Raw genomic sequence first — 27,012 nt, forward strand, 5'->3', positions numbered from 1 at the left:
GGTTAACTTTTTGATTGTGATTTTAATTTTCAGGCATGTTTCATCATCATGATCATTTGTAGGCAATATGTTGTTATTTTCTGCAAGTGAACGGTGCAGTTTGAAACAGAATTGGAATTAGACATTTAAAAATATGCATTCTAGGATGAAATACTGTCAATTCAGAAATGATTGTATGGTTTTTATAAATGCGAATAATGCGACTGGGTGAGAAACACAATGATAAGAACTCGCATTCTGATATCTGATACATATATCTGTATGCAGCTTTTTCCAAAATTGCAATAATTAATCTCACATTTTTGTCCATTCTTCAAAAATTGCAAAAATATATTCATGCTATAATTTCAGAATTTAAGGTAGATTTTTGTAGTGATCTGGAAAGTCCAGTACCTTTTCCTAATGACAAGTACCCATCTTTTTCACCATGCTCAACTGAATGTTCCCAATCAGAATTTATCTCCCTTGAAGAAGAGACCATACAATACCAAACAGGGAAAGGACAATCTTGTTTTCCAAAGTATGAATGTTGTGTAAGGAAATTAAATGGTAATATAATCAATGGCATTGTTTTACCTTTACCCATTTTTGTCTATTGTACAAATGGGAAAAGAGAATGAAATTAACTTAAAACATAGCAGATAATCCTGAAAAAGGAATAGGGCATTAACTGTCAACCTAAAATATATTCTATTGGGGGCTTTTGAGTAATACAATTAATTTGAATTAGACAGTCAAGGTTATGACAGAATCTAGCAACAATTTGGCACTAATCAGACCTTTCACCCTCTATTGAAGGCCTCACTGTCAGATGAATAACAGCAGTAGAAGTACCTTTTCCTTTGCTTTTAGTGTTTCAGGTACCCCTACTTGTAGGTTGTCATAAATTATTTCACTAATCTAATCTTTTCCAGTTGGTCTCTCCTTCAGATGAGGCCTAAGAAAGTTTCCACTTCCTTCAGGTGTATGATGTCTTATTTCTACAGTTCGGGTGTATTTATTCTGGAGATAATTTCTTTGCTCGTTATATTTCACTTTTCTGTTTTTGTTTGTTTGTTTTTGGAAAATATTATGCCCTATTCATACATTATTTCATGTCAAGAAAAATTAACAAAGAAATTGATGGGACTCGTAATTGTCTAAATGTTGGTTTTGCTCATTGTTGAAGGCTGTACTGTGTCCTATAGTTGTTAACTTCTACATCATTTGGTCTCTGGTGGAGAGTTTTCTCATTGGCAATCTTACCACATCTTCTTATTTTTATATAGCAATAGAAATATGAAAATGAAATGAGCATGTTTTGCATAAAAACATTTTTGTAATGTGCTAAAAATGAATGAACTTCAACTAAACAGTTTTTTTAAATGCCATAGTACATGTAGTATGTATACAATAAGGCCATGTAGGTTTTTTGCCATAGAGTTGTGTTACTTTTATGAATTTGAAACGGGAGTGATCATCATCACTGCAGGAATGTTTACAAAGAGAAAATACTATCTATGAATCATAAACATTTATTTTACAACTCTTAACATGTTTTACACAATTTTTGGTGTACAAGTACAGGAAATATAATTCATCTTTGGTTTTAAATTGTCAACACATTGAATTTGTCATTATGATAGTCCATATCCTTGTAAATACATACTCATTAATCCATTTATTCACATTCTTAGGTATAAAATAACTTTGAGTTCTCAAAACAAAATAAACTGCCCCATTTTTTCATCTGTTTGTTATCTTGATTTATAGTTCAAATCTAAAGAGTATAAAAAAGTGATAAAAAATGTGCAGCTGGCTCAAATGTTTTTTTGGAACAGATATGAAAGGTCATATTAACATTTTGATCAGAGAAATGTAAAATTGTAACATTATATTTTGAATTTTATTTCAAAATTATGGACTTTTTTGCATGCACAAAAACATCAATATCACAGCACTAAAAACAATTGTGTTAAAAATCTATAATGTGTCCTACTTGTTTAGGAATGTAATTTTCTGTTGAAAAGTTAACTCTCCGTACACACCTACATTAAAGTTTAAAAAAATTATATATGGATATACTTTATATGTATCACAAACTTTTAAAAATGTTGCAATAAAGGCTTGGACTTGTAAAGTGATTCTTTTGTTCAGCCTTAATTTGTAATATTTACAAAATTGTGTTAGTAATTTGTTTCAAAGTGAAAGCAGAAGTTTTTTTATCAATTTGATAAATATTCTTGAGTTGACAAACATCAAAGAAACAGGATTATTCCCTATTATTACATTGGTAGCATTGAATTACATTGATTTCCCAGTCAAATAAAAACCGATAATTTCACCTATGAAATAAACGTGGTTATTTCACTCTCTGACGTCATACAACAATAGGCGTTGTCAAGACGTCGATAACGTTGGATCAAAACAAATTGTGAATGCGTAGAAAAAAGATATAGTTCCTTACATTTTCTACATTAATTTCATTAAAAAAAGCCATTTGCCAATGTAATAAAAAGAATAACTAATCAAAGAATTCAAATATCGAAAAATATTCAACTCGTGACCGAACAACACTGATAATTAACTCATGCGCTACGCGCATTCGTGAATTAATGTGTTGTTCGGTCACTCGTTGAATATTTTTCTCTATTTGAATTCTTCGATTAGTTATTCTATAATTCTAATATGACGTCCTTCTTTCGCTTTGGAAACAAAGCCATGTTCTAATTACAATAAAACATGGGCTGCACGTGATTGACGTCACAATTGAAATTTCAACGTCAGTTGTATTTTGAACAACGCTGGACAGTTTTGTTTGTGTTGCTCGCTAGGCTAGGAAATTAAATAAAATCATTGTAAAAGTAAGTTTACGTATATATGTTAATTTTTTTATCGTTCAACTGTTGATTTTCTATAATTTTTTTGGTTCAGCAAATCAAAATGGATGCCTTTTTAATGTGTATTATATGTCTGCTTCGAAGTACATAAGTTCTAAATATTCCTATCAGAATCGAAATAATTCTATCATGCCATGCTTTATGCTCGGTATAAAGATATTGACAAATATAATGCCTACCCATGTTAAAATGAGCATAAAGCATGGCATGAAAGAATTATTTCTTAAGTATTTTTAAATGTTTGCTGTAAATAAAATAAAAATAATTAGGACAAAGGTTAATAATTGTGATTATCTGTAACATTTATAAAACGATGACTAGTAATAGCAAATAATATCACAGTTTATGTAATGAGTCTATTTACATGTTTAACAGGTCAACAATTCAATAATGATTTAAATACAACACCATCCTTCTGTAAAACACAACATGCAAAAAATATTTGAAAGTAAAAGTTTGGTGTTGTTATACTATTCTTATCATATTTTATAAAATTTGATTAAGCACTTTAAAAGTGACTTTATACCATGATGTTAGTACGAATAAAGGTCAATAAGGCATCAACCCAACAACACAACAAATAAAAAGACATATATGGGTACGTCGTAGTTACCAATACTGTTATATATATTATAACATTTTTTGGTTTTCAGCTTTTTTTTCTTTTTGCCATATAAGAAATGAAATGAAATTAAAATTGATCATGAACTGATTGATGAACTGTCCCCTTAAATTTGTAGGTAGAACAATTAATTCTCAACATTAGTGTGAATGTCCATCTTCTTGATTATAAATCCTGGCCATGTCCTTAAGTAAGAGAAAAAGTGTTAAAAAGACATTTTTTCTTGTATAAAATTGGGTCATACTTTTATTTTATGATTATTTTTTAGCATTTTATTATGATTTATATTTTTTCATGTAAATATGATGATGACCAAATAGACCACTTTCGAGTAATGTCCTTCACCGGAAAAGTTTGTCAATTATGCACGCCTTAATGGCATCAACAGATAGTGGAGCCCGCCTGTATCCCTGCACTATTAAAGTTCATCAAGCGTCTTCGTAATCGTCATTATGCAGGATAAACTAGAAATAATGTTTGTTCCGTAGGTACTTAATCACAATTCCCTAATGACAGCAGTGCTGATTATCAGGGATTCAGGCGGGCCCCTCTATCCCTGCTCTATTAAAGTTCATCAAGCGTCTTCGTTATCGTCATGGAGGATAAACTAGAAATAATTTTGTTCCCTAGGTACTTAATCACAATTCCCTATTGACAGCAGTGCTGATTATCAGGGATTCAGGCGGGCCCCTCTATCCCTGCACTATACAAGTTAATCAAGCGTCTTCGTGATCATCTTTATGCAGGCTAATCTTGAAATAATGTTTGTTCCGTAGGTACTTAATCACAATTCCCTAATGACAGCAGTGCTGATTATCAATTATAAGAATTAAATTTGCAGAATAATTCGTGCAATATAGCATCATATTTTTATAACCGCTTGCTCAACATGGGAAGGAAGTGACGATGCCCCTAAACACACAAATGATGTTCACTAAAACCAAAGTTTTTGACAAAAATGCAACGAACTCGGAAGTGGTCTATTAGATTTTATACTGTTAAAGCAGAAATTTTTCGGTGGGGTTTTAATATCATTTATATCATGGATATATTATATCGAGGAAATTAAAACCCCAACAAATTTAGCCTTCATAGAATATTACTTTCACATACTGAAAACAAAAAGAAAGAATCCCCTTGAAATGAAATTTAGAGACAAAACCACAAAATTTGAAACCCATGAAAATTAATGTTTTTACAGTATTTGACCCGATTTCTTTAATCAGACCGCAGAAATATGCATTGTATGTGCAGTAAATGGAATGAAATAATATGGATCTGTATAATCTGTACTGTCTTTTCCTGGCTCTTCAGGGATGAAATTTCCTTTAGGGTTGAACTGAAGTGGAACACCGCTGAATGAACTTATCTTCCATGGTGGTTTTTCATTGTTATTTCTAGAACGGAAAGTGAAAAATACAGATGTATCTTTCCCAGAATCCTTTATTTTCCATTTCTGTAAAAGTACAAAAGATATTGCATGAAAGTTTACACCCATTTCAAGGAGACTGCATCAGTAAATATCTGGATTATCTTTTGTAAGTTATATATAAAGAAATCTTGTCATTTTTCAATCAAGTTTAGATGTTTAGAGAAAGTAAAATTATTTGAGAATTATGTGTGATTTTCAGAATATTATATTCTTCTGAAATGGGTCTTTTATAATAAATCCTTAGGGTTTCTACCAAAAGAGAATCCCAAATAAGTGCCACTTGAATTGTTAACAGATATAACAGCAGATTGATTACCCCATGAGCTATCAAAAGGCACAGACTACCTTAAATTTTAGCCAAAAAGACCAGTGCTGGCCAATGCTATTACTTGGTTTCTGTCCTTTAAAGTCATCTGCAATCTTCTCTGAAACCACTGATTCAATTGAAATCAAGGACATCTCTAACAAGAAGTTTTAAAATTGTATCAAATAAAGGATGGAGATTTGGTAATCTGCAGTTATATTGTGGACGAGGAGCAGGGCTGCAATTCACAAAAGGACGTATGATTTACATCCAATTGTTTAGTTTTAGGATTAATGACTGTTAATAAGGTGTAATATTTTTTGTGTTATACAGGCCAGGTATTTAGGAATTATAACTTTAATAATCTCTTTCAAAATTGAGTACGACTACCCTGCAGTCTTCTCCATGTGGCTGCCATGAATATATACAGTGAAAGATGTTGAAACCAATCTCTAACTATGTAAACCTGTCTAAACCAAACTTGCTTCAGTCCCTTTATTCAAAATTACAGACATAAATAAAGTTTGAACCTGTATATATAAACAGAACACCTGTCTTAACCAAACAAATTCATCAGTTCCTAACAGAATCCTAAGGGGTTTGGTTCAGACAGGTGTCACTGTATATAAATATCTCATTAAATAAAAGATATGCCCTGTTTATCATTGCAAAGCAAAAGAATCAGTTGGTCTTTACCTGTCCAATAAATACAAAAGCTATTGTTTTGACTCTGGGGAAAGGCTTCATTTCCTTTGCAACAACAAACACCAAAAAATTAGTATAGGAAGGATTGCTGCTTATGTCAGATACTACTCTACATCCAGTTGTCTAATCATCCCACCAAGATTTTTGTCACTCTTTTCTCAGCTACTACTTAACAGAATGACTTCATATTCAGACATTTACTTCCTTTTTGCCGATAAAAATCCTGTTTGCCCATACAAACTGTAAGTTTTCAGTTTTTGTGTTATGATCTTTAAATTTTCTTAACATATTTCTACATTACTACTGAACAGAATGGGAACATATATGGCAAACAGCTGTACTGTGTGATTGCTTTCCAGAACTGTCAGACATCTTCCATTGGGGTATGCATAGCAGGACAACATGTGCATTCTTGTTTAAATAACAGTTTGACAGTCTGTTAGATTCATTACCTTTCAAAATTGTATTGAGCTCTTCAATAGTAGCTCAAAAAAAATTAAGGAATCTCTTGCATACATTTAACAAGTCATATTCATATCAAATTTAAGTTTAATATTTTTGTCACAATTTTTCTCATAAAATATTAAAAAAGATTGACTTCATGTTTTGTCAGCAGCTTGACAAGTGTTAGAACTTTTCAGATCAGTCAGATAGTGAAGATACTCCCTTCCTGTTCACTGAAACTTAGATTAGAATTTTTCAATGTGCTGAATGAACTGAAAATTTGTCATTACATTTTTTTCAAAAATCACTTTACAGAATGACTTTATATTTTGTCAGCAGCATGACAGTGATGCCTTTTAAAGTGTCAGCACTTTTCGGATCTGTCAGATAACTATATCCTGTTTGTGGATACTTTGAACTTCTTAATAAATTAAATGAACTGAAAAATTTTCAACTACTGAACTGACGGACATATTTGGCCAGCAGCCAAACAGTGATGAGTTGTAAAGTATGTGTGCTTTTTGGGTCTGTCAGGCACATAATTCCTATTTTCTGATACTTTTATTTATAAGTTGATTTTATACTTTGCATGAAAATGCTTACATTCTTGTATGCTTTTGAACTTTGTAATGTTGTGGTTTCAGGGCTTCCAGGCAGTCACTTTCAGTTTGATATCACTTTATTTTTCATTATACCAACTGAGTGAGCATGTAATTTTTGTCAATGTAGCATGTGGGAATATGTTTTGCATGATATCACATGTAACTTTTTGTTTTCTTCCTGTTGTAAAATCTCACCTTTGCTTTGAGATCATGATCTACCATGTACAGTATATAACCTTTACAGGGTCCACCTTTGCATATTAAACGATAGCGATCAGTCAGAATGTCATGGACTATATCAAATAAAGCTGGAAAAAAAAATACTCGTAATTATTCTATCAGTACAATTATGACATTCAGGTTTTTTTTCCAAAAATATGTTGGTTGCTTATAACTTGCTATAAACACTGGGATTTACCTTTTTGAATATTGAAATAAGATAACGTTTTTGAACAAGATTATTTTAAAATTTGTGTTTGATTTTTAGAAAGTTTATACTGTTGGTGTATATGTCCTTAAATGATCAGAAATCATTTGTTTTCAAGGTTTTTTGGCACAAAAAAACTTGGTCTGTCATAATTGTTTTTGTTTATAAACCTAATTACTAGTAGCTTAAACCATGCAGTTAGTTTTCTCTGTTAGATTGTTTCACATTATTTTATCTGAGATCTGTATATAGTATGGGTTTTACTCATTGTTGAAGGTTGTAAAGTGACCTTGAGTTGTTTACATAATCGTGTCCTTTGGTCTTTGATGGATAGTTGTCTCATTGGCAACTTTACAACACCTTATTTTTATTTTCTTATTTTGAAATATTGAATTGAAATTATTACAGGTTAGGTTTTGTATTGTAGCTTTGCATTTTTTGCATAAAAAAAATTAGAATTATTCTGCTTAGATGGTATTTTTAGCATAACAAAAATACCCATTCAAAATTTATTTAAAATTTGTTTCTTGCATTTTAAAAGTAGGCTTATTTTGCTGCAATAGGCAAAGCTTCAAAGTTAATATATTTCATTATACTTCATGTCAAAATGCCAGATTTTGATTGGTTAATACGAGGGCACAATTTACTCTATCCCATGGCAAATATTCTATTACCCTTCACGAAGACGCTTGCTCAAGTGTGCGCTTAAATAAATACGGATGATTGTTATGTACAAGACGACATAGTTTATTACTTTGAATTTGAAATTTAATAGACAGTAATAACAGAACATTTAGTATAAGAAATTAAATAACACATATCTGAGAGGGTGATAGAGCAGATTGTTACCCCTTGAAAAGACATTGTCAACCTTGGCTTCGCTTCAGTTGACAATGTTTTCTCGTGGGAAACAATCTGCTCTATCACCCTCTCAGCTATGTTTTATTTATATAATATAAATGGTTGTTAAATTGGTATGCATTGCTTAATTTATACAATTTATGTATTTTTTATGTCCATAGCTGAGGTAGGGGACACATAACTTAAACATTTTGGTTGTTGCTTTGGTGTCTTTCTTTTGGGTTAAGTTTTAGGTTCAGTGAAGTTTTAATAAAGTAGATGTTTATCACATTATTTCTGCACATTACAAAACTGTTTGTATTGATTTATTTTAATTTCCAAAAGTAACCTCCTTTTTTGTCCTCCGCATAACGCGTTGTGGGGGATGGGAAATACCGGGCGTGCGTCCGTGTGTCGGTCTCACAGGTACAATTCTTGCCAGATTTTTATAAAACTTATAGTATAGATTAATATCAGCAATATCTCGGACATGTTTTATAATGGTGGCCGATCAACCTTTTTGTCGAGCCTTCGACTTTTGTCGAAAAAGCGAGACATAGCGATCCTACATTCCGTCGCATGGTCGGCGGCAGCCACAAATATTCACTCTGTGGTTAAAGTTTTTGAAATTTTAATAACTTTCTTAAACTATCCTGGATTTTTACCAAAATTGGACAGAAGCTTGTTTATGATCATAAGATAATATTCAAAAGTAAATTTTGTAAAAAAAAAAATCCATTTTTTCCGTATTTTACTTATAAATGGACTTAGTTTTTCTACCAGGAAACATTACATTCACTCTGTGGTTAAAGTTTTTGAAATTTTAATAACTTTCTTAAATTATCCTGGATTTCTACCAAACTTGGAAAGAAGCTTGTTTATGATCATAAGATAGTATCCAGAAGTAAATTTTTTTAAAAAAAATTTCATTTTTTCCGTATTTTACTTATAAATGGACTTAGTTTTTCTGCCAGTTAACATTACATTCACTCTGTGGTTAAAGTTTTTAAAATTTTAACAACTTTCTTAAACTATCCTGGATTTGTACCAAACTTGGACAGAAGCTTGTTTATGATCATAAGATAGTATCCAGAAGTAAATTTTGTAAAAAAAATCCAGTTTATCCGTATTTAACTTATAAATGGACTTAGTTTTTCTGCCAGTTTACATTACATTCACTCTGTGGTTAAAGTTTTTTTAAATTTTAACAACTTTCTTAAACTATCCTGGATTTGTACCAAACTTGGACAGTAGCTTGTTTATGATTAAAAGCTAGTATCTAGAAGGAAATTTTGTTAAAATTTTGTTCCATTTTTTCTGTATTTTACTTATAAATGGACTTAGTTTTTCTTCCAGTTAACATTACATACAGTCTGCAGTTTAAGTTTTTAAAACATTTATTAGATTCATAAACTATCCTGGATTTTTACCAAACTTGGACAGAAGCTACTTAAAATCAAAAGATGGTATAGAGAGGAATATTTTTATTAATTTTTTCCCTCATTTTTGTTGAGCCTGCGATTAACAGCAAAAGTAGGCGAGACACTGGGTTCCGCGGAACCCTTACGAATTTTTGAAAAGAGTTATGCCTGTTGGAAATAAAATTTATGGAAAATGGCCTCGTTACCGCTCTCATGGGTACAATTCTTGCCAGATTTTTATAAAACTTATAGTATAGGTTAATATCAGCAATATCTCGGACAAGTTCTATAATGGTGGCCGATTGACTTTTTTTTAAAGAGTTATCCCCCTTGGAAATATAAAATATGTGCAACGTGGGGGACATTGGAACTCTGTTTTTTTATAAAAGTTGTATTGATATTAGAATAAATGTTATATCTAAATCGAAAATAAGAAATTTTGCAATAATGAATTGTGTTTAGATGCTTACTTCTTGAGTCATCTTTATTGCCATGGCTACAGACTTTTCCTTCATCTGTTACCATTAGGTATCCATTTTTACAGGGATCCAGAGAGCTACCTATGTGAGTGTTCCAGTATAGTAGTTGTACAGGATATGTTTGGTCATGGTTATCAGACTCAATATCTTGTGTCACTCTCTTCCATTCTTCTGCAGTAGTGATTTCTTTATTCTATAGAAGTTTTAAAAAAAAACCACATAAGTTGCAATTTTCAATTTAATGTATATATAAACTGTAAATTCAGAAATTAATGCATGCATTTATTATTGCGAATTACTGATTACTTGCATAAATGCGAGTTTATAGTACATGTATTGCAAACCTGATACTGTCTTAATTTTCCCAGTGATAAAGATAATCACAATAATTTCTGTATTAACCATGCTTACAGTAGTTATAAATGACTAGCAGAAATATTTTGAAATAAAACAGTGGAAGTACTAACGAGAGGTCTCCAAGTTAAGGCCACTGAAATACAGAAAAGCTATCACCAAATTAGAGTACAGGAAGACAATAATTCAAGTCCATGTACTCATGTTTTATAGTAAAACTTTGCCATTCAAGTTTATTACACATATTCAACTTTTTTATTTATAGTTTGAAGTATCATATGAATTTAATCTATTGGTTGATGTCATCTCAAATATAGTCATTATGTCCTACATTTCATCTCTTTTCACATTGAAGTTTTATGGTATAGAACCACAAATTCAGGACCGGTCGGAAAGAACATACAAGAAAGTAGTACATATTTTAAACAAAATAGTTTCTTAGTACGCATAGCTGTATCTTTGTCAATAGGTTAAATATTTGGGTAGTTTGTGTATCAAATGAAAGCTTGGGGACTTGAGATCACTGTAAAACCCTTGTTGAAAGTTTCTTTTGAATAATAAAGAAGTATATAAAATTTTGATAGGAGGGCACGTTTACCCTGTTGTTCAGATCAGAAGTACCTGTTTTTGTACTATCAAACTTTCGGGAACCAGTACGCTCTAATATGCAATTAAAGGTATGTGGAATTTTTCAGCTCAAGTCAGGATAAGGTATAGTTTTGACATGAAATAACTGCCACTTTATTTGAACTTAAGACAAAGTAGTCATTAATGCTTGAAATTGCAGAATTTAACATAGAAAGCAATGGGGCTATGAATTAGTGGCTTTATACCTATTATCCCCCGTGCAAAAAGGTCCTGGAAATTTTTTCTTAAAGCTTGCTATTTGAGTCACTGCAAGAAACGATTCAATTCTGCTATGTTGTCAAAGTAAATCAAAGCATTTATTAATGAATTAGTATTACTTTCTTCATTTGGGATCAATATAGACTGCATCTGTGTTGCTTTATTGACAAAAAATATATGTAATTCTAAGAAGACAACATGTCCATGTTGAAAATATTAAATCTGATGTATACATTGATTAAAAAGTCTGTACAGTATTGGTTTTCATCACAAAACCTTTTCAGTAAAATATTTTAAAATATATCAACCCTTTGTCAAAAGTGGACGTAATGTTTCATGTTTCTGTTGATGTTGACTATATATGATTGTTGAACCAATATTTTTTATCCTTTCCCATAGGCTTTTGATATTTGTAAAATTGGTGCTGCACCTCAAGGTAAAGTGACATGCAACATTAAATTTAAGATCCACACCCACTAACGATATATATTCTTATTTGCCTTGACAATCTTTCCAGTACTTGAATGTATGTGTGTATTGTGAAGGTAAATCCAGATAAAATGCTTCGCTGAGCGCAGCCTGATACGACCGCAGAGGTCAAACTCTGAACTGTTGGGGCAAGTTTGGACACAATATTCAAGCTTGATACTGTCTGAATTTGGATTGTGATCAAATTTATGACATAATATTGGTTTCTGACACAAAATAAATGAGGTCAAAGATCCTAAAAATCTAATGCGCAATACTGCGCAATTGAAGATTTCTTCTTGAAACTTTTCAAAACATTTGAAATTTCAAAAATTTTGGAAAAAAATGTGAACCCCCCAAAAAATTTGGAGAACCCCCCCCCCCCCCCCAATCTTTTTGCCCCCCCCCCCCCCTTCCCCTTGGAGTAATTACCCCCAAACTCAATCCCAGCCTTCCATTTGTAGTATGGAACCTTGTAATACAATTTTAGAGAGATCCATACACTTAAACACAAGTTATTGTCTGGAAACTACAAAAATGCTTGTTTTTGGCCCCTTTTTGGCCCCTAATTCCTGCATGTTTGGGGCAATTACCCCCATACTCAATCCCAGCCTTCCCTTTGTGATATGGAACCTTGTGGTACAATTTCAGAGAGATCCATATACTTACACACAAGTTATTGTCTGGTTAGTGCTGCCACTAAATTGGTAGTTTTAAGGAAATTTTGCAGTTTTTTGTTATTATCTTGAATATTATTATAGATAGATATAAACTGTAAACAGCAATAATGTTCAGCAAAGTAAGATCTACAATAAAGTTTAATATGACAAAAATTGTCAATTGACCCCTTAAGGAGTTATTGCCCTTTAAAGACAATTTTACACAATTTGTTCATCAAGTTTGCTAACATTTAAAAATCTTCTCCTCTGAAATACAGGTGAGCGATTCAGGCTCTTGAGAGCCTCTTGTATCTTTCCTGAAAGGCAGTATGCGAGACATAGGGATTACTATCCAGTGGCATAAAGTATTTGTATAAAACTTTATTTCAGAAGGTAGAAGACAAGGATGCTTCATACCTTGTATGCAGATACCATATGTTACGAAGTTTCTGTCTGTCATATGTCCATTGTCGTTGACCTCATTTTCATGGTTCAAATTAGTTTTTTTGTCATGTGAATTTCTCACTTATTATGAGTTAAAGGATAACTATATTTGGTATATGGGTTCCTAAGTGCAACATCTACAGTATAAAAATAAGGAGATGTGGTATGATTGCCAATGAGACAACTATCTACCCAAGTTCAAATTAAGTGGATGTAAGCAATTATAGGCAACCATAAGGCCTTCAACTGTGAGAAAAACTCATACTCTGTAGTCGGCTATAAAAGGAACCTGCCATGAAAAATATAAAACAATTCAATTGAGAAAACTAATGGACTAATTTAAAAGAAATCAATTTACAAAAAACAAATATGACAGACATGAACCAATGACAACCACTGAACTACAGGCTCCTGACTTGGGACAGGCACATAAAGAATGTGGCGGGGTTAAACATGTTTGTGAGCACTCAACCTTCCCCCTAACCTGGGACAGTGGTGTAACAGCACAACATAAGAACAAAATATAAAAATCAATTGAAAAAGGTTTAACTCATCAGATCGATACATAGCAGAAAAGCATCAAACAGACGGGACATGGCAGAGTATTAACCCATCCCTCATCTCTAACAACAAAAGAGACACTAAGTACAGATCTAAGAGTACTCACAGTTACTGACAGCTAGTTCAAAGCCAATAACAACTAATAAAAAAAATCATGTATCTAAGACTAAAATATCAATCAGTACACATCCAACATCCAATGGATTTTGTGTAAAGACGTCATTAACAATCAGGGAAAAACATGACCTTGTGCAATACCAAAATATAGGTATCAACATATTGTAGTACCATGAAAGTACATATGTGTATAGCAATGATATTTAGTATGGTTTTAATTTACTGATAACAAAATCAATATTTATACCAATAAAAACAATATTCAAAGATTTAATTACAGTGTTGAATAGGTAACCTTTTAGAATAAATTTATTTAAAGGATTGATAAGTTTACCTCGATCGTATCTAAATTTCCAGGCTCAGTTAACAACATGTCAGACAGGGTTCACCTGAACTCGACCTCATTTCATGGATCAGTGATCAAGGTTACAGTTACATGATTAGGTCCATATCTCAGATACTATAAGCAGTATGTCAGCTATATGTGGTGTATGGAATGATTGTAAGTGGTACATGTCGGTCTAGTCAGTTTCATCTGACCTTGACCTCATTTTCATAGTTCATTGGTCAATGTTAAGTTTTTGTGTTTTGGTCTGTTTTTCAAATACTAATAGAAATAGGTCAGCTTCTTTTGGTGTGTAGAATGATTGTAAGGTGTACATGTCTGTGTGGCAGGTATCATCTGACATTGACCTCATTTTCATGGTTCATTGGTCAATGTTAAGTTTTTGTGTTTTGAACTAATTTCAATTACCATAAGCAATAGGTCAACTATATTTGATGTATAGAATGAGTGTAAGTGTACATGTCTGTCTGGCAGGTACCATCTGACCTTGACCTCATTTTCATGGATCTTAAAAATATTAAGTTATTGTGATACTTGTAGTGAAACCTTTATCTTTAAGACTTTCAACATAAAATCAATGGTCAGTAAAGCAGGCGATAAATTTTAGCCTGTGCACTCTTGTAATAGTGTTATTTTAATTACAAATCAAGTAATCTTTTATTCCTGATTTCCTATTTGTGGCTGAGTTGCATTCTAACAGAAGGGCATTCTTGTTTTCCAAACATGTCTAGTTTTACTTTGATAAGAGACAAACTTTTGTTTGAGTTTGGTAGGGGGTTAATTTTTTAAATCCTAGATCACTGAAAGTTTTTAGTTACTTACAGAATTGATCTGGTGTAAAAATAGATATGATTTTCTACACGTATTATTAAATACCTCTATTTCATTTTCCATTGTAGACTGTTTTGGATCAATAATTCAACTGTTATCCTGTAAAACATTTAAATTCTGTTGAGACATTTGACACATCTGCTTTAGTTTTTGCTGCATTCAAATTTCAAGATAGAGAACAATTAAAATATGTCTTGTGCTTTGAAATCCATGAAAGTAAAAAACATTTAAAGAAATCTTCTAAAATCAGCCTGATTTTGCATATATTTGTGGCAAAAAAACCCACTACCCCACAAAAACATACAGCCTGCCTCAGATATGCCAGTAAAGTTATTGAACATAATTCCCCTTTAATTGCCTCTTTGAATACAGGCAGCTTCCTGGTCTAAATGAGTTCTGAAGTTATTGATTGGTAACTGAAGATGAAACAAATGCAGACAGTTTATTATGTCAGGATTATATTTTACACTTAAACTTGACATTATATTTAAGTATACCAAGAACCTATATATTACTAGTATTACAGAATGTCAGCTGTTTATTGTTGTTTGTTGAACTTAAAGATTTTTTCAAATAAATAATGCCTTCATAATTTTTGTCATTTTGTAAATTAAATTGTCATTAGGAAGTGATTATAGGTCTTAAGACTGTTCATATATACATAACTGTGGCTTAGCTTATCATTTTTCATTCATAAAAATAATTTTATATCATGTGGCTGATGTTTTATTTTCTTAAAATAATTTTTTTTAATCTGAATTCATTAATAAATTCTTTTTTTTGCTTCCTTTTGTATCTTATTAAATGAATTATAAACCACAAGTTTTATTATGAAATATGTTTATAATATTGTCTCATTTCCTTTATAAGAAGTAAATTTGAAGAAATTTAAAATTGATTTTAATTTCATTAAACAAGTCACCTTTTGGGGTCAAGTACCTTTGATGCTTGTAAATATAGGGACATTATATGTGTAAAAGATGTATGATATTTCCAGTCAGACTGAATTTTTACATTCATGTCAAGACCTAATTTTATGAAAATTAAGAATTTTAAGGCTTAGATGAAATAGATAATGCTTAGCTCAAATAATCTTCTGTCCTGATTGAATAAAAAGTTATAAACTTGTAGATGAAAATCTTGGATTTTAACTTTTATATCACCTGTCCAACAGACTTGATTGATCATGCATCTCGGACATTTTATAAGACATTTTATAAGAAAATGAACGATAGATTTTTAATGGAAATGAACTAAATTTCCTTTGTAAAAGAAAGATCATGTGAACAGTTTACTAAATTGTAAATATCAGAGTTCATGTGTTATATTTTCAATGTATATATGGGATTGACCTTGTGTCAAAATATTGCTGCATGTTAATATGTAAATTCAACATTTGTGTTGCATTCTTAACAGTGAATTTCCTTTGTGTGTGAAATAGCAGTTTACCGAACTATTAACCTAAGATATGTTTGTTTACTTAGAATCAGCTGTCATTCATTTAAACTAAACTGTTTATTATAAATAATGTAGTCATGCATTTCGTCTTACCTTTCAACAAAATGTAAATCAATCACAACACTCAGAAATCCTAAGATAATTATTAAATATTTACCTCCAATTCCAACATGCATTGAATGTCCACATGCAATTTAAATGTTAAAATCTACATACAAATATATATTAATTAGAAAAGAAATACACTTGTTTAACCTGTCAATATATACTATGTATTACTACAGATAAGATACTACTACAATCTGATTGGTTGATCTTGAACTGTATGTGGGAGTGCATGGGGCAGTCTTTAAAGGGAATTTCCATTGATAAATGTAGATCCCCAAGATTTATTGAAAATACGTTTTGTGTTACTTCACAATATCTAAATTATATATATTAATTGTACAATTTAATTCTGTAGAAATTTCTCAAGTTGATAACAATAATTGACATGTATTAAATGTCTACTGATAGCATGTAATTGATATATAATGTGTTAGCATGTGGAAAACATGACCATATAAGTTTTTCCCATGGTTTATTAGAAATTCTTTACCTACACATAATGCAATGCATTGATAATATGATATATACATTTTGCAGAAATTGGTTACAGTTAATGACATATTTCACAATCAAAAGTGTGTATAAGAAAACTTCTTTGGGTTTATAAGAAATGCATTTCCATGTGTTTATGCAATTTATGGAAAGTCAATCAATAAAGCATGTATCATGTATGCTCAGGCATTTCCCAGATGATGATGGATGCATTCTCTTTACTATAGCCACAATCATTTCCTCTTTATAAAAATAAGGAAATGTGATATGATTGCCAATGAAACAATTACTATCCACCAAACAAGTTTTATTGTCGAGCCTGCGACTTTTGTCGCAGAAAGCTCGACATAGGGATAGCGATCCGGCGGCGGCGGCGGCTACGGCGGCGGCGGCGGCGGCGGCGGCGTTAGCTAACTTCTTAAAAGCTTTATATTTTAGAAGATGGAAGACCTGGATGCTTCATACTTTGTATATGGATGCCTCATGTTACGAAGTTTCCGTCAGTCACATGTCCAATGTCCTTGACCTCATTTTCATGGTTCAGTGACTACTTGAAAAAAAAGTTCAGATTTTTTGTAATGTTAAATTCTCTCTTATTATAAGTAATAGGATAACTATATTTGGTATGTGCGTACCTTGCAAGGTCCTCATGCCCGTCAGACAGTTTTCACTTGACCTCGACCTCATTTCATGGATCAGTGAACAAGGTTAAGTTTTCGTGGTCAAGTCCATATCTCAGATACTATAAGCAATAGGTCTAGTATATTCGGTGTATGGAAGGACTGTAAGGTGTACATGTCCAACTGGCAGGTGTCATCTGACCTTGACCTCATTTTCATGGTTCAGTGGTTATAGTTAAGTTTTTGTGTTTTGGTCTGTTTTTCTTATACTGTATGCAATAGGTCTACTATATTTGGTGTATGGAATGATTGTAAGGTGTACATGTCTAGCTGGCAGGTGTCATCTGACCTTGACCTCATTTTCATGGTTCAGTGGTCAAAGTTAAGTTTTTGAGTTTTGGTCTTTCTTTCTAATACTGCATGCAATAGGTCAGCTATATTTGGTGTATGGAATGATTGTAAGGTGTACATGTCTAGCTGGCAGGTGTCATCTTACCTTGACCTCATTTTCATGGTTCAGTGGTCAAAGTTAAGTTTTTGAGTTTTGGTCTTTTTTTCTAATACTATATGCAATAGTTCAACTATATTTGGTGTATGGAAATATTTTATGATCTATATGTCAGTCACGCAGGTTTTATTTGACCTTGACCTCATTTTCAAGGTTCATTGCTCAGTGTTAAGTTTTTGTGTTTTCGTCTGTTTTTCTTAAACTATAAGCAATAGGTCAACTATATTTGTTGTATGGAAGAATTGTTAGCTGTACATGCCTGCCTAGCATGGTTCATCTGACCTTGACCTCATTTTCATGGTTCATTGGTCAATGTTTAGTTTACTTGGTTAATGTTAAGTTTATGTGACAGTTGTAATAAAGCTTTATATTTAGGACTATCAACATAATATCAATGATTAGTAAAGAAGGCGAGACATTTCAGCGTGTGCACTCTTGTAATGAAATATGTTTATTATATTGTCATATTTACTTTATAAGTATTTATGAAGAAATTAGAATTGATTTAAATATTATTAGAACCATCGTTTTCACTTTATTTTAGCTCACACTGAGCTATTGCCATCACTTGGTGTCCTTCATCGGTCATCATTTGTCATCATCGTCCATTGCCTTTGACAAAAATCTTTTAATCTGAAACTGCTAGCTGTGCCAAATGAAACCAAACTTAGCCACAATCATTCTTAGGGTATGTAGTTAAAAAATGTGTCTGATGATCCTATCTGTCAACCAACATAGCTGCCAAGGATGGAAATAGTACATATCTGACTTAGGGGTAATATAAAAATCTGACAAGGCAAAATTTGTTCAAAATGACGATATCTAACTACTGTGTGTTTTTTACAAAACTGTCTACCAACTATATAAGTTATTGCCCTTAACTGACAATTTTTTGTCTCACCTGTGACGCAGAAAGCGAGACATAGGTATTACAATCAGTACAATCCAGCGATGGCATAAACAATTTGTATAAAGCTTTATATTTCAGAAGCTAGAAGACCTGGATGCTTCATACCTTGTATGCAAATACCTGATGTTACAAAGTTTATGTCTGTCATATATCCATTAATTGTCATTGACCTGGTTTTCATGGTTCAGTATCTGTTTATAAGTAATAGGATAATTATATTTGGTATATGGGTTCCTTGCAAGGTCTACAAGTCTGTCAGGTAGGGTTCACCTGACCTTGACCTCATTTCCTGGATCAGTGATCAAGGCTAAAGTTATGTGGTCAAGTCCTTATCTCAGATACTATAAGCAGTAGGTCAACTATATTTTGTGTCTAGAGTGATTGTAAGGTTTACATGTCCGACTTGCAGGTTTCATCTAACCTTGACCTCATTTTCATTGTTCATTGGACAATATTTAGTTTTTGTGATTTGGCCTATTTCTCAGATACTATGAGCAATAGGGCCACTTTATTTCTTGTATGGAATAATAGTAAGGTGTACATGTCCAACTGGTAGGTTTCATCTGACCTTGACCTCATTTTCATGATTCATTGAACAATGTTTAGTTTTTGTGGTTTGGTCTATTTCTCAAGATACTATAAGCAATAGGTCAAGTAAATTTGGTGTATGGAATAATTGTGAAGTGTACATGTCTCTCTGGCAAGTTTCATTAAACCTTCACCACATTTTCATGGGTCATTGGTCAATGATAAGTTTTTGTGGTTATGTCAGTTTGTCAGTTACTATAAACAATAGGTCAACTTCAATTGGTGTGGGAATGATTATAAGGTGTACATGTCTGTCTGGCAGGGTTGATATTATCTTGACCTCATTTTCATGGTTCATTGGTCAATGTTACGATTTTTTGGTTTGATCTGTTTCTCTGATACTATAAGAGATAGGACCACTATAGTTGGTGTATGGAATTATTGTTATGGTTTACATGCTGTCTGGCATGGTTTGTATGACTTCATTTTCATGGATCTTTTAGATCTTTGATAATGTTGAGTTTATGTGATAGTTGTAGTAAAACCTTCATATTAAAGACTTTCAATATGAATTCAATCATAAGTAAAGCAGGCGAGACATTTCAGCTTGTGCAGCCTTGTTTATTATACCCCACGCAACGAGTTGCGGAGGGTATAATGTTTTTGACCTGTCCGTCCGTCAGTCCTGTTACTTGTCATCGCAACTCCTCTCAAACCACACAACAGAATTTCACGAAACCTTTTTAGATAATAAGGACATACTATGTCGTTGTGCATATCGACAGGAAATTACGATTCAAATCTTTTTCTAGGAGTTACGCCCCTTTGAACTTATTTACTTTAATGTACTACTGCAACAGTTTGTCATCGCAACTCCTCTCAAACCACACAACAAAATTTCATGAAACCTTTTCAGAAAATAAGGACATACTACGAACATGTGCATATCGACAGGAAATTACGATTCAATTTTTTTCCCAGGAGTTACGCCCCTTTGAACTTATTTGCCCAATATACTCTTGCAACCTTTTGTCATCGCAACTCCTCTCAAACCACACAACAAAATTTCATGAAACCTTTTCAGATAATAAGGACATACTACGTAGATGTGCATATCGACAGGAAATTACGATTCAATTTTTTTTACCAGGAGTTACGCCCCTTTGAACTTATTTGCCCAATATACTACTGCAACCTTTTGTCATCGCAACTCCTCTCAAACCACACAACAGAATTTCATGAAACCTTTTCAGATAATAAGGACATACTACTTAGATGTGCATATCGACAGGAAATTACGATTCAATTTATTTTTCCAGGAGTTACGCCCCTTTGAACTTATTTGCCCAATATACTATAGCAACCTTTTGTCATCGCAACTCCTCTCAACCCACACAACAGAATTTCATGAAACTGTGTAGATAATAAGGACATACTATGTAGATGTGCATATTGACAGGAAATTATGATTCAATTTTTTTTTCTGATACAATTTTTTTTTCTTACACTTATTTTATTTTTCCAATGACAATGTGGGGACGTGGGGTATGTGAGCGCGCTCACTAAGGTTCTTTCATATTTTGCTTATCTAGAAACTAAGTTAGATAAAAGGCAATAAAAGATCTACAAAAAGGTTAGTATGTTGGAAATCATCAGTTGACTCCTCATATGAGTTATTGCCTCTGAATTTATGATTTTATCCATTTTTGGGGCGAAATTGTAGTTCATATGGAGGAACTGTGTATAGCAATAAATGATCATCAGGATAAATCTACAAGAAAATCAAGGTGACCAAATTTTCAGTGGATTCCTTATAGAAATGATTGCCTTTGAAAGTTTGAATGGTGATTTTTGCCTAGCCCTAGGTGTTATTGCCCTTGAAAGCAGATCTATACACATATATATTTTTTTGCAGAAAATATAATAGATAAAGAAAAACTGTCAAAAAGCAAAATGATCAGCAGGAAAAAATCTAATGAATGACAATTTGTACCTATTTTGGGGTTTTTTAACTGGATTTTCAAAGGAAAATATCGGTTATTAATTTGGTGATGTATGGAGGTCTTGCAGGTGGCTGCCAAACAGTGTCTGTGCAATAACTTGAAAATGCTTAGACAAAATCTTTTCAAACTTAGATAGGTTGTTTCCTGTGATGAAATGAAGGTCAAGTTTTATTTTCACGAATTAAGCTTTTATCATTGTTGAGTTATAGACCTTTTAAGTAGTGAAAAATCATACTTAGAGTGTTGTCTGTGCAATAACTTGAAAACACTTTGAAGAAATCTGTGAAAATTTAAATATGTTGTTTTGTGTGACTAAAAGAAGGTCAGTTTGAATTTCATGATTTTAGCTTTTATCGTTAATGAGTTATAGACCTATAAGGACTATGCATGCACTTGATTAAGGCCAAGCTCACATTGATGAAACCACAGACTATCATTCTTCCATTGACCATGCATACATTACAAGACAACAACCATTTGAAAGTGGATTTCTGGAAAGTTATTGGAATGACCACAAGATTCTATAAATAAGTTTACATATTAAATAAGGTTATAATCTCATAAACATGTATACTTCATTATAAAATAAAGATCAGTTTACAAAAATTTCATTGGAAGTTGTTAAATGATTGTATTTATATTACATAATTGGATTGTAGTAGTGCATATAGTTTTAGATATGATCTCCAAAAGTTGAATTGACATAACTGATTGAAATGCTTGAATTATTGAACCTTACAAAGAATGTGTATTAATTACCAGTAAATAGACTATCAAATTCAAGGAACTATAAGATAATTACGTGTTTATTCTGCACCATGTAATAATGTACTTATTTACCTTTAAAGTCTACTAAAGAGATATTGAAAATTTACCTTTTGCTTGTCTGAGTCACAGAGTCGCTTTCGGAAAGTTAATGAAACTTTTGAGTTGAATACACAGATGCATTTCCAATAGAAGCTTGATTTTGTTTGAATATCTTTCTTACTCTGTTTATGGACAAATACTTAAATTTTACCAAAATAAATCAGAATTTCAGTTAGACACCATCTTCAAATATTTTAATATGATTAAATTGTTGTGGCATTATATTGTCATAACCTCAGGGTATATACATGATGTTGTTATACTGTAAATTTCCAAGATTTAAAGATGTTTTTTCACCTTGAAACATAGTTGAGATAGTAGAATTAAGTAAATGTACCCCTCTTATAAAAATAAGGAGATATGATATGATTGCCAATGAGACAACTATCCACTAAAGTTCAAATGAAGTGGATTTTGAACTGTTTAAGACAGCTACTTTCTTTTCTAAGCACGACAATGGGTGCATAGTAATTTTACTAATTTTGTTGTCAGATAGTTGATTTTCACCTGAAAATGAAGGGACATGGGTTAGCCTTTGGTACTTGATAATGTATGATTTAAAGAGGGACATACAATGATGGGATATCTTTGATATTATCTATATAGCTATTGCATTTATTTAAGACTATTGCAATATAAAGCTTGAATGCTCTATAGACAACTGTTGTTAAATGCTATATGTTGATCTTCAGATGTCTTTTGATTTTTTTGTGTTGTAAGTTTGCTGTTTCCTTGACATGTATTTCACATCTATTATTGATATACAAAATACATTCCTGTGATATTTGTAATGAGTAGACATTGTATCAGATATAATGGGATGAATTGGAAGGATAGTCTTATACGGAAAAAATTAACATATAAAATAGAAGCCATTTATTTATAACTTTTAAGGCTGAAATTAGAGGATTTAAATGTAAATTATTTTACACATTATACATATTTTTATGTAGATTGCATGTACATTTAGTTTGACATGTATAGCCTGCAGGTATACAAATTAATTAAAATTAAATGATCCCATAGTGAAAGGATACAGAAAAAAATCATAATAAACTGTTTTGCTGTGTGATCAAATGAAGATATTCACTTTAACCCTGTATAGGAAAATTTAAATAATTATGATTTATAATATCCTTACCAGTTTAATGTTGATCTGTTTGTCCTTTTACTTTACATTTTCTAAATGAAATGCATGCATGGACTTGGTTATATATATTTTTGTCTTTCATTTTACTACAGGCAAGACACTTTATAACTTTTCTTTCCATTCATTGCAAAATAAGCTGAATTTATTTTGCAAGAAGTATATTTGAAGTTTTAGACCTTTCAGTATTTAAGTAACACATTATTAATCATATCTGTTGAGTATTGTGTTATAGGACAACATTATAATTCAGTGTAAACTGAATTTCTAATATCCTGGTTGCCCAGTGCATATGTTATTGTATGATATATAATGATAAATGGTTGCATTTTGATTTGAAAGATATTGTTAATAAATAGTTATTAATTGTGTATTACAGTTGAAAGAGCAAGCTGATCTTCAGAAAATAAAGTTTATTTCTATTTTGAATTGAAGTATAAGTTTGTATTTTTACAGGGAAGCAGTGAGCTGTATGGAGAATTATTGGTTCATGTGTCGGAACCGTTGTCAGCATTGTTTAGAAAGGCCCACAGCTTACAAATGGTACTAAGAAAAAATTGGATTTGGAAAAACAAATATTTTACATACTTGATACAAAAATACCTTCATAAAAGACATTGTTTTTTTTATAATTTACATCATAGATCAAAAAGACATTGTTTTTTTTTTATTATTTACATCATAGATCAAAACATCATTGAAAGATAGTGACAAATAATTGTACTTTCAGATTTTTTATTTTGTTTGAGATTATTAATTACTCAAAAGACATAACATCTGCATGATCTGTAGTTGAAGACTGAACAATAAGCACACATCAATCAACCAAGCCTGTTAGTAGATGCATCTGAGTATATATGGAAATACTTTTTTTTGACAGCTTTGATAAAAAAAAAAAAAAACCAGGATATAGTATCACTTACTTAATAATGAATCAAATCACTTAGTTTTTTCCAGGAAACATTGATGTAATAAACCTATTTTTGGATTTAATGTTTAGGAAGAACAGTATTTACATTCCAAGAACTCTGTTGCTCTTTTGTACCCTAAACAGGTCAATGAATCCTAAAACTGCTGGGTTGTTTTAATTGAAATCAGCATTTATTGACACATATTCCAATTAAAGGACAAATTAGTTGTCCCAAAAATATATAGTGATATTTTAAACAAGTAAAACTATAATTTTTTTTGAAAAATTACAAATTGTGTGTACACTCCATTTAAAAAAAGTATACTACCGGTAAACAACTTCATTAATTTCTTTGGAGTACAAATTTTGATTGTATATAGCTTTTTAAAAACTGATTGAACTGAGTCAAAAAAATTTACACAATATTTCTTCAGTCATAAAAATCAAATTCTGTGAAAATGAAAAAAAAATGATATTTTCAGTTTTGGCTTGTCAAAAATAAAACACAGTTTCAACAACGAACGAAAAATGTTGCCATTTTTGTGAAAACGGAAGTAGTGTTTATCTTTTCACCTAAATACAAGGAAAATTACTTTGATGTTCAGTTCTTAATTTGACTTGATTTCTAATGACCAAAAAATACTATAAGCAATAGGTCAACTGTATTTGATGCACAGAATGATTGTAAGGTGTAAATGTCTGTCTGGCATATATCTTCTCATCTTAACCTCATTTTCATTGTTCATTTTTCAATGTTAAGTTTTCATGGTTTGGTTGATAACTTTTATATTTTACCATTTAGATCCACTATATTTGGAGTATGGAATGATTGAAAGGTGTACATGTCTGTCTGGCAGGTTTTTCTTACCTTGACCTCATTGTCATGGAGCATTGAGTTTATGTGATACTTGTAGTAGAACCTTTGTAATTAAGACTTTCAACATAAAATCAATCATAATAAGTAAAGCAGGCAAGAGTTTTCAGTGTGTGAACTCTTGTTAAATTTTTTGGATGAAATCCCCATTGTCGCCATTAAAATGAAAATTTCCATGTTAACCAATGGACTAATTTCAAGGTTAATCTTAAAGTATACTACAGTTTTACAAATTTTAATCAAAAACAACAAATAAAAATTCTGGATATGGGAAGTTATTTCTGTTGCTGAGTAATCTTAGAATTTTAAAGAAAGCAGAACAGGATACAAGTTTTGCTGCATGTTTGTATACATTTCTGTATATTATGTAGAAAGTAGTTCAACTATTTTTAGAAGTAGGTTCTGAGTTGTCACAAAGCATTGAAATGTTAATAGGGGTAAAAATATCATGTCTGGTCTGTAATATCTGTCTGCTAGCAATATGATAGTACATAAGTAAATGAATACTTGTCATAGTATTAGGCTCTTTTCCAAGATGAAATTAAATCAGTATTGCTAGATTTCAATCATCAATCAGTGTCTTCATTATTTGACCTAACTTCTAAAAAAAATACAGGATAAAATTTAATGGACTATTTACAGTAATGAATAATTTACTTTATAAAAGAGAGACAAAGGTACCAAAGCGATATTCAAACTCATAATTCGAAAACAAATTGACAAATGCCATGGCAAAAATAGAAAAACCATCAAAAGACAAACAACAGTACACAAAACACAATATAGAAAACCAAAGACTGAACAACATGAACCCCACCAAAAATCGGGGGTGATCTCAGGTGCTCCAGAAGGGTTAGCAGATCCTGCTCCACATTTGACACCTTTGGTGTTTTTCCTATGAAATATGTTGATAAGCTGTATCAAGTGATAAGGCATCCCACAAAAGCAGATTTGTAATCAACTCTTATCTAACCGTAAGACATCACCAAATTTGTAAACCATCGGTCATGTGGATTTTCTAACCCTGAAACTTGACCAAGTGTTAAATTTTGAAACTGAAATGTTTTTCATGACAAAGAATAAACAAGATTGTTAACGGTATAAACAACACAGAAACTGAAAAATTAAAAAGGACAAAGAACAACACTTAGAACTAAAGCAAGAGCAACACAAGCCCTTTAAAACAAAAGTAGGGGTGATATATAATATGTCAAATTCACATACATATATTTTTATAGGCATTTCTCAACTTGTTAGATAAATTGACAGTAGATGGAAGTGTCACGGACAAAGATATTGATAATGTTTGTTGTGGTAAGTGTTTCCTGACCAGTTTCTAGCTGTAGCAACACATACGAATCATCAGCCTTACACTTTTGTTAATCAGAAACTCCTTGAAAATGGCTGGACAGAATTCATCGAAACAGATTATTTTCAAGACATACAGTATAAATTGTGCGCTTGCTATTTTGATTTATGATCTAAGTGCTTTTGGATCCCATACTAAACATGGACAACCATTTTTAATTATATTATTTGAAGATGTGAAGCAATACATGTCTTCCTTGGAAGACTCAAAAGACTAGAAAGAAAACTCACATATTTTTAGCAATTTTTTGGGAAATTCAGTACTGTATAGAGATTTAAGCATTTTATCTTTTACTCAAATTTTTTTTGGTCAGGAGATTTTTTATTTAAATGAGATTTTCCTTTATTGGCATATAAATATATCTTTCATAGATTTCATGCCTAGTAATAAGGATAAAGTGGTCAGGACATCTTACCTCATTGATTCATCCAGTAAAA

The 27,012-nt window shown here is 31.7% G+C and overlaps 2 protein-coding genes across 6 annotated transcripts in view; one reads left to right on the top strand and one right to left on the bottom strand.

Moving 5' to 3' along the window:
• LOC127728045 (uncharacterized protein C1orf112-like) overlaps window positions 1–27,012 on the top strand; it is a 97,662-nt gene that overhangs the window by 20,261 nt on the left and 50,389 nt on the right. For both annotated transcript variants that reach the window (XM_052235217.1, XM_052235218.1), the window contains exons 7-8: window positions 23,879–23,965; window positions 26,445–26,520. In XM_052235217.1, coding sequence (XP_052091177.1) covers window positions 23,879–23,965; window positions 26,445–26,520 — 163 coding nt within the window. The remainder of the gene's footprint in view (window positions 1–23,878; window positions 23,966–26,444; window positions 26,521–27,012) is intronic.
• LOC127728148 (uncharacterized) lies at window positions 1,499–23,508 on the bottom strand. 4 transcript variants are annotated; one of them, XM_052235395.1, is made up of 5 exons: window positions 23,417–23,508; window positions 14,827–14,880; window positions 10,147–10,348; window positions 7,184–7,296; window positions 1,499–4,957 (listed from the first exon to the last, which is right to left on the bottom strand). In XM_052235395.1, the coding sequence occupies exons 2-5, from the start codon at window positions 14,842–14,844 to the stop codon at window positions 4,724–4,726; spliced, it is 567 nt and encodes a 188-aa protein (XP_052091355.1). In that variant the 5' UTR covers window positions 14,845–14,880; window positions 23,417–23,508; the 3' UTR covers window positions 1,499–4,723. The 4 variants fall into 4 exon arrangements, with proteins under 4 accessions (XP_052091355.1, XP_052091354.1, XP_052091352.1 ...); XM_052235394.1 differs by lacking the exon at window positions 23,417–23,508 and adding an exon at window positions 16,495–16,535; XM_052235392.1 differs by lacking the exon at window positions 23,417–23,508 and adding an exon at window positions 16,397–16,507.

The sequence above is a fragment of the Mytilus californianus genome, unplaced genomic scaffold, assembly GCF_021869535.1.
Source record: "Mytilus californianus isolate M0D057914Y unplaced genomic scaffold, xbMytCali1.0.p SCAF_2, whole genome shotgun sequence".
NCBI lineage: Eukaryota > Metazoa > Mollusca > Bivalvia > Mytilida > Mytilidae > Mytilus > Mytilus californianus.

Bases quoted from the DNA above. Each gene is read 5' to 3' on its own strand.
- LOC127728148 (XM_052235395.1), bottom strand. The intron at 7,297-10,146 runs GTAAGCATCTAA...TTTTTTTTCCAG, and splicing joins CAATAAAGATGACTCAAGAA to CTTTATTTGATATAGTCCAT. The intron at 4,958-7,183 runs GTGAGATTTTAC...GTACTTTTACAG, and splicing joins ATCATGATCTCAAAGCAAAG to AAATGGAAAATAAAGGATTC.